The sequence below is a fragment of the Nicotiana attenuata genome, unplaced genomic scaffold (genome assembly GCF_001879085.1).
Source record: "Nicotiana attenuata strain UT unplaced genomic scaffold, NIATTr2, whole genome shotgun sequence".
Lineage (NCBI taxonomy): Eukaryota > Viridiplantae > Streptophyta > Magnoliopsida > Solanales > Solanaceae > Nicotiana > Nicotiana attenuata.
The window spans coordinates 174920-184042 of record NW_017671490.1 but is presented as its reverse complement, the minus strand read 5'-3'; the positions used below and the strand labels follow the sequence as shown (position 1 = coordinate 184042).

General features: G+C 37.5%; 1 protein-coding gene across 1 annotated transcript; it reads left to right on the top strand.

The window, feature by feature from the left end:
* Positions 1-4215: 4215 nt before the first annotated feature.
* LOC109208606 (transcription factor bHLH130-like) lies at positions 4216-6890 on the top strand. The gene is made up of 6 exons (XM_019371734.1): positions 4216-4991; positions 5578-5786; positions 5886-6062; positions 6199-6264; positions 6360-6428; positions 6534-6890. Exons 1-6 carry the CDS (start codon positions 4355-4357, stop codon positions 6603-6605), a joined length of 1230 nt encoding a protein of 409 aa, XP_019227279.1. The 5' UTR covers positions 4216-4354; the 3' UTR covers positions 6606-6890.
* The last annotated feature ends 2233 nt before the right edge of the window (positions 6891-9123 follow it).

The following is a 9123-nucleotide window of genomic DNA, read 5'->3' as shown; positions in this document are numbered from 1 at the left end:
ATTTGTTTAATTCCCTCAAGAGTTGGAAATTTCAACAATTGATGATATGTTGATGGAACAACCTTCATCTCGTGCAACCATGGTCTCCGCAGGATATTATTGTAGCCCATATCGCCGTCCACCACCTCGAAAAGGGTCGTCTTCATCACCCCCTAGGCATTTGTGCGCAGCAGGATCTCTCCTCGGTTGTCACTCTTTCTGTTGAACCTGACGAGGAGTTTTGTGGATGGAATGATACTTCCGCTGAGCTTGGCTTGCCCCAATAATCTCCATTGGATGATTTTGTCCGAACTTCCTAGGTCCACCAGAACATGTTTAATTTTAAAATCTAAGACATTTAAAGAGATTACCAATGCTTCGTTGTGCGACAACAGTAGTCCATCTGCGTCTTCCTCCGTGAAAGTAATGTCGTCCACATCGACTTCCCGGAGTGTCTTGTTGTGGGCCATTGACACCTTCATCTTATTTGCTGCAAAAAATATCACACCATTTATCTCGTTTCCCCCAAAAATCATGTTGATCGTTAAGCATGGGGGATCTTTTCCTGCTCTTGAAGGTTCTGCATTATCATGATTGCGGCCGTAGTTGTTTTTAGCCTGGTCGCTTAAAAATTCTCTGAGATGATCGTTCTTCAGTAGTGTCTCCACCTCCTCGCACAGATGCCGACAGTCCCCTGTATGGTGACCGTTTGTCCCACGATATTCGCACCGCAAATTAGGATCCCTTTGGCTGGGATCGGATCTCATTAGCTTCGGGAACCGTTCCTCTTTGATGTTTCTCATAGCCGACACCAGCTCTATTATGCTGACATTAATGTTGTACTCGGGAAGCCTGGTATAGAAGGAATCTCAAGAATTTGATGTCTCTTTATCCTGCAATGAACTATTATTTTGGCTGCGATCAGTTCTCCTATCGTTAGCGAATCTATCCGCCGACCGGAAACCTCTACCGCATCATTCAACCCGCTCATAAGGCAAAAACCCACCCCTTGAAGACTGTCGATCTCTGTCGAAATCATCCTTCAATTTTTCCTTATTATTTTCTCAGTCCAGGCCTTTGGTTGACGCTGGAAAGACGAGCTTATCATCTTCAATTCTTATCTTTGACTCGTACCGGTTGTGAACGTCCGCCCATGCTGTTACCTGGAACTCGACCAGACTTTCTTTCAATTTTCGGGAAGCATAGAAACTTCTCAGATTCAATCTTTAGTAAATGCTTATGCTGCCCATTCATCTGGTACAGCCGGGAGCAAAATCATTTCTTTCTAGAATCGAGTCACGAACTCCCGCAACAATTCGGACTCTCCTTGTGCAATCTTGAATATGTCGGCCTTTCGAGCGTGTACCTTTCTAGCCCCGGCATGGGCCTTAATGAAAGAATCCGTGAGCATCTCGAAAGAATCTATGGAATGCTCGGGCTAGAGAGAATACCATGTTAGGACCCCCTTCGTGAGGGTCTCCTTCAACAAGACTGACTCAATCTCGTGCGGAGCCAAATCGTTTCCTTTCACAGCCTGTATATGTGGTGATATGTTCCCGAGGATCTGAAGTCCCATCATACTTCGCACGTCCGAGATTTTGAACTCCTTCGTGATCAACTCTGGTGTCGCGCTTAGTTTGAATGACAGATGGGTGTACTTCTTCGAGTCCGGTCCTTTCAATACTGGTGGTGCACCCGAAATTTGATCCATTCGGGCGTTTATTTCTCTCATAAACCGCATCAGTTCAGTTTTAAAAAGATCATTTTCATTGTTGTTGCCGGAACCACTTTCCGTTCCCCCCCCCCCCCCCGCCCCGGCCCTGTCAAAATCGACTTCGCCCCTCGGGGTGTTGGTATCAACCCTTTGCATTGTTTGATTTGCCGGAGGAACTGGACCCCCTCCATTCGCGCTGTTAGAAGCACCCGACAATGCCTGCCTTTATTCCGTCATGACCTGATCCTGCTGCGAGAAATGGCTCTAATGGCCTTTTGTTGTTCCCTCAGGATCCTTACTCTTTTAACGACGTGCACGTCTTCATCATCATCAAGAGTTGCCTATCAAATATGTCATGGATGCTGCCCGCCATGAACCGGCGTGGCCTCATCCCTCTCACTGCGGATATCGCTGATGGAATTTTCGTGCTGAGGCTGATTTCCTTGGGCCTCAACGTTGTATGCAATATTGACATAGTTATCTACCATTTTTAATGATTTTTGCTGAGAACAAAGAATCAAACAAATTAGTAATAGATGTAGGGATCAATTCAGTTACACATTTGTCTAAGCCCCACGGTGGGCACCAAACTGTTTACCCGTAAAATGGTACATTTCAATTTATACGTGGTTTATAGACAAGTGAATCGATTTGATCCTAAAACGATAAAAGAATTAGACAAAAACTGTAAGGCTTAGCGTTGAAATCGAGATAAAATGTAAGGCTTAGCGGCACAGGCCGGTTCCCGTCCCAACCCAGCCCCGCCCGGCCCCCTTACCACCGTTCTGGTCCGGTCTAAAATCGATCAAGACCGGTTCGGAACTGGGCCAGTTTGACACCCATATTTATAGTTGCACCTAGAGAATAAGATCATAGGATCAAGCCCCTCTTAAGTGATAATTATGAGAGTGATTGAAGAATGTGTAACAGTAGGCAGTGAATTCCGTATTCTCTGTAACGGACCGTGTATTTAATGCTACAGAATATTCTTCATTGAATGCTACCGGGTGGCAGACATTTATTTCGCCGTTATGAATATCACACTCTCCGATAACAAGCGAGACCATTGTCTTCGGGCCCGACTGTCTTCTGTCTTCGACTCCGCGTATCGCTTTCTCATGCGATCATTATAAATATGAACACATTTTATCCTACAATGGGTCGCTTTAAGTTACCTGGTAAACTTTTTTTTCAATATAATCTTGTTCTTTTTTCCTTTTTTTTTTTTAGGTTTCAAGAATGACCCTTTCCATTCCAAAAAAGTTTGCAGATATGGGAAGTCAAAAGTTTGAAAATTTTCCTTCTTTGACCGAAATGATTTTTGTAAAATAATACGATGCAAAGACATGTGATTAAAGAACTTTGTTTTCGTACCTGGTTTTGGTAAATCCTGGTACTCTGCTGATTTTGTTTGGTAAGCTGTTTTTGAGTCAACCCTTTTTTGATAAAATGGGAACACAAGAAAAGAAACTTTCTATTCACAACAAACTTTGGCCCCAAAAGCCAATATCTAATAGTAATGGCTTGGCTAAAATAATAAATCAAATATTTCCTTGGGAGGATCATAGAAAGTTTTCAATTTTGGCATCTTTTCCTTTTTTGAAATTTCTATTAAAAATTCTCAATCTTACAAACGTGATTTAGATTGAAGATAAGATCGTATACGTGGTTATATTTCATCATAATTTTCTTTTCTTTTTCTAAAATTTACATCTTAATAAAAAGTAAAAATAAAATCTCCGTTCATCAAAAAAAATAATGATTAGATTAATTATGGATAGACAAAAGTTGATATAACATAAAGGTTTACGTAAATTAGTTTCGACATTTTCTTTACCACAACTTATTAAGGGTTACTATTACTTTTTTCCTCTCAAATTATATATACGAGTATTACTTATTTACGATTGATCAATATATTAAAAATTAAACTCTATTCTCGAAAAACAATATTGTTTGTCTCACAATTGGGTAACCTTCTATAAAAATTAAAATTACGTCAATAAATTAGTACAATTAAGAGGTATTATTACTTTTAACCCGCGGTAGAAACTATTTATATTTGGTAGCTGAAAAAATATATAAAACTAGTATAATTTTTGTATATAACATATAAATGTATACATACAAATAATATATATTTTTTGATTATTATTTTTATGGCGGGCATACAGTATCATTTTTCCTACAAATAACTACAAAATGTGACGATACGATTATAAATGACATGTTGCCTCTTCTCTTCCTCAAAGAACGCTCCAAATCTCCATATTTACGTTTGTTTGGAACTTAAGAGGAACAGGACAACAACACAGCTAAGCGTCGTAAGCTTCAATAAAAATATTAAGATAACTTAAATCAAGGATTAATTAAACAAACCTAAAGCCATTCCCTTTGAAACAAAAAGACAAAAAAGGGTAAAAAGGGTAAACCAATTTGTCAACCAAGGGCATTTTGGTCATTTTATCCTCGCGCACGCACCAGTCACCATCAAATCAGCTCGATATATTGCTTGCTAGCTCATATGCCATTTTCTGCTAATTTACTTTCTTCTTCACTAAATTTCATGAAAGTTTGAATCCATAGATCCTAAAAATTATACCTTTTTTTTGTTCCATAGATTTTGAATTCTTGTCAAAAAGAAAAAGAAAAATCTTGATCATGTTTAGTAGCACAGAGCCAATGTCAAGAGAAACGGACAAATTTAATAGTTTCTTGTTTTCAAGTGGCGGCGGCGGCGGTTCTTCAAATTTTAAGAATGGTGGTGAATTACAAGGAATGGAAACTGAGTTTTTAAGGAACAAAGAAATCATGATTTCTGATTTTTTTCAGCAACAGTCTTCACAATTCCATCAGCAGCAGAGTAATAATAATGGTGGGGGGTTAACGAGGTACAGGTCAGCTCCGAGCTCGTTTTTCGCCGGAATTCTTGACGGAGACGGCAATAATTCCGGTGAAAATTTTATTACTCATGATGGATCTTCGAGTTCGGATTCTGAATCCATGTTCACTGCCTTGTTGAACAACAACAACGACAACAACAACGTTAATAATAATAATAATGTTACAGTTTCTGGTACTCGGGATCTGAATGATCAGATCAGCAAAAATCAGTTGCAGTTTGCTTCTTCTTCTATGAAGCAGGAGATTGGAGAGGATATAAAATTTGCTTCTTCTGCTATGGGATCATATGGTGTAGGAGTGCAAATGCAAAGTGGAGTGAGGTTGAGTAATGGAAATGGTGGTGGCTCTAATAATCTTATTAGACAAAGCAGTTCACCTGCTGGATTCTTCAATGGTATGCTCATTTACTCTTTTAACTTTTTGTTGGTTAAGTTTATGACAACTTTTTCAGCTTAAATTTTGATGTGTAAGTGCTAATTGGTTGGTTTTTCCTGATTAATTATGAAGTTGATTGGCTTTTAGGGAGGATTTGATTGGTTTAAACTTTTGGGTTAGTAGATTATGTGACTTTTGTGTAGTACTTGAGGAGTTGACTTCTAGCTAGTTTTGGATCTGCAGCCCAGTGTACAAGGCATCTCGTGTTCACGCATGGGCCGCACCTCAAGGGGTGTGATATAGACAGTCTACCCTAATGCAAGCATTAGTGGCTGCGCTCGAACTCGTGACGTATTGGTCACACGAAGCCCTTCCTATTTCTGGATCTGTAGAAAATAGGAAAAGTTTGCCTTTGTTGATTTGATCCCAATCATTTAGGTAAAAAGAAGAGGGAACTTTTGGTTATTTTGGGAATAGATTGGAGGAATTCAAGCTTTGTTTTTTCTTGAATTTGAAATGTACTGAATGATGGATGTGATATTTTGATATAGTTTTATTATTGTAATGAAGAATGGGAGGATAAGAAGTTTGTTGCATATTTTCAGGATTTGATATAACAAGAGAAGTTGGGAATTATAGAGCAAGTAGTGGGGCTAATATGAGCTTCTCATCTGCTCAATCTTCTACCTCAAATTTCATGCCTAGCATTGCTGAGAATGAATCTTGGAATGACTCTTCATTCCATTCTTTAAAGAGAAATAGAGATGGTGATCTCAAAGTGTTTTCTAATGATTTCAATGGAATAACTAGTCAGGTGCCTATTCTATTTTTTCGCTTTTCTTTTTCTTGATTTATTGATAATCCTCTTTGTTTTTGTGTCTGTTACTAATAAATGGCTCATTTTGTTTGTCAGAATGGTGAATCAAGAAACTTCACTACTTCTGGTTTAACTCACCATTTAAGCTTGCCAAAGACATCTTCTGAGATGGCTGCCATAGAAAAATACATGCAGTTTCAACAAGATTCAGTGCCTTGCAAAATCCGTGCCAAAAGAGGCTTTGCTACTCATCCAAGAAGTATTGCAGAGAGGGTAAAATCCTGTCCTGTCACCTTGTTGTTTTTCCAATTAATCATGTTTATTCTTGAGGTTCACACTATCATACAACTTGTTTTAGTGTTAAGTTGAAGTAAGGTTTAATTTTCCTGTTCTTCTTGAATTTTTTTAGATGAGACGGACTCGGATTAGTGAAAGGATGAAAAAACTTCAAGATCTTTTTCCAAATATGGATAAGGTAGACTCTTGTGATTATTAGAATTCATTATATCTTTCTGTTTTTCTAAAACAAGGTAAGAACTCACATGTTTTCTTTGTTTTATGAAATGGCAGCAAACCAACACAGCTGATATGTTAGATTTGGCAGTTGATTACATTAAAGACCTTCAGAAACAAGTCCAGGTAACTACCAAGAAAACAAAATTTGCCTTTTCTCCATCAAACACTCACATGAATTTCCCACCAACATTTATTTTGTCTCACCAAATTTGCACCTATTTAATGCAGACACTGAATGATAAAAAGGCGAAATGCTCGTGCCCGAGTAAACAGCTGCAATATTCAAATGGAACAACATGAACTTGATTTCTGTACAGATAGTAATAGGTGAAGTTAGATGGGAAGAGGGAAGAGAGTAAATTACTTCTTTCTGCCCCAATACAATGGAAATATGATTTCTTGTATCATTAGCGATAAGGCAAGTGTAGTTTTTCCCCCACTTTTAAATGTATAATTGAGTTTGAGTAGAACTAATAACAGTCTAGTGGGAAATTCCGATGCACAGAGCACAAATGCTAATTGTATTATGCTGTTGTTTATTAGAATATGACTTTGTTGTTAGTTCAGAGATCTAACAAGCTTGAGACAAGTCCTAAATTGCATTTGCAAGATGTGTTTGAGATTAGGATCTTGAATCTGGAATTACTTCATGTCCCTATAATTGTCCTCCGTAACCACTTCCAGCTTTCACGGAAACAGCTTCTTGCGGAAATGCAATGTACGATTACGTACAATAGATCCAATATGGTCCGACCTTTCCCTAAAACGCGGGACATAGCAGGAGCTTAGTATAATAGATCCAATATGGTCCGACCTTTCCCTAGACACCGGGGCATAGCATGAGCTTAGTATAATATATCTAATATGGTCCGACCTTTCCCTAGACGCGAGGCATAGTAGGAGCTTAGTGCATCGCGCTGATATTTTCTTCCTTTATTTAAGAAACCCCATTCATATTTATGCACCAGGTCCATGGGCCCCATAAATGCACCCCTTCTATATATAGTAGGGGTGTGCATTCCAATCGGTTTATCGATAAATCGAATCGATTATTTGTTATCGGTTTATCGATTTCGGTTTATCGATTTATCGATTTCGATTTCGAAATTTTCCTTATTGAGTTATCGATTTTGATTTTGTCCTCTTCGGTTATCGGTTTATCAATAAACCGATAAGATATAATTTTTTTTTTTAACCCTTATTCTATAATACCCTTTCCTTTACCCTAAGTCCCTAACCCTATTATTTCCTCTACCACATTTAAGGAATGATCATTTAAAGCTCAAGGGAATGAAGTTCAAATTAATGGAAAACATAATTAGCCGTGATGATGTTTTTTTTTTTTTTTTTTTTTTTTTTTTTTTTTTTTTTTATACCGTTGGAGTGTTGGTGGCATACATTTGATCCCTTACTTTAGTTTCGTTGCATGTGCTTGTTGACACAATTTTTATGTTATAAACGGTGTTCGTCTTATTTTAGCTTCTTTTTGTCCATATTAGTTAGGCGTGTTTATAGCGATATACTTTCCGTAGAATCCCGCAAGTTTTTTTATTGGTGTAATCGATAACCGAATCGATAAGCCCCAAAAATCGATAAATCGAAATCGAAAAAGTCGAAACCTTATTGAAACGATAACGATAAGCATATGTACAAATCGATAATCGATAAGTAATTATCGATAAGGATCAAAATCGAATCGATAAATCGAATGCACACCCCTAATTATATAGAAACACTCCAGGGGGCTCATGCAACTGTGGACATAATAAGTAGTAGTATTGTATTTCCATTGTTGGAGTGGGAATATCTTTGTTGGTTGATTTTGGATTGGGGGGGGGGGGGGGGGGGCGTTGCTTGGTAAGCTGGGAGTGGAAGTGATTGATATGATTAAAATATGACTTTGGTATGATATTATAATGGAAGTAGATAAAGTTTCAAATCCGGTATAACTATACGCATCTCTATCCTTTGAAAAATCTTGTGGACTATGCTTCCCTTAAAGACAGGGAATGCAGTTACTTATTTAATAGGGCATTCAATTAGTCAAAGAAGCATTATAGATGACCTCACATCAAATAACACTTTTTTTCTGCTGTTTCCTGAGAAGCTTCACTCATGGAACTTACCAACAAACTAGTAAATTCAGAAAATATAATATTTTAATTGGTTAAACTAAAAAAAAAATGTTCAAGAATATAATATCTTTTATTTGTCGACTTCTCAAGTTCATCGATTTTCAAATTGGAATTGGTATGAGTAAGAAGTAACATGTTCCTTCTAATCACATGAATGTTAAATGTGAGGGGTGTCAATGGATATTTAAAAACCGTTTAAACCGATCAAACTGTACTGAAGCGAATCGATTTTTAGGTTTCTTTTAATAAAACCGTAGGATTTTATATAAATCTATAACTGTACCGATTATTAGGGTAGGTTTTTGATTTTATGAAAATAAATCGAAAAATTACCGAACCTACCAAATAAATTTTGCCACGACCCAAAAATCCAACTAGTCGTGATGGAACCTTACCCAACCCGCTAGATTAACCAGTTAGCAATAATTCAATTCAAATGAGACTTACTGGGAGAATAAATGATGTATTTAACCGAACTTTTATACAAAATGCCAAGGATTGATATTACTAATCATGAGCTTCTAAGATTTAGAGTTTACAAAGCTGGTATGAAATAAATACATCATATGTTCGAAATGTACATAAACAGATTTATAAATATAAAGCTACCAAGAACAAGAGGCAGCTATAACCAGAAGCAGGCACATCTTTCATTCCAGTTCCCGCCATACACAGCAACAACA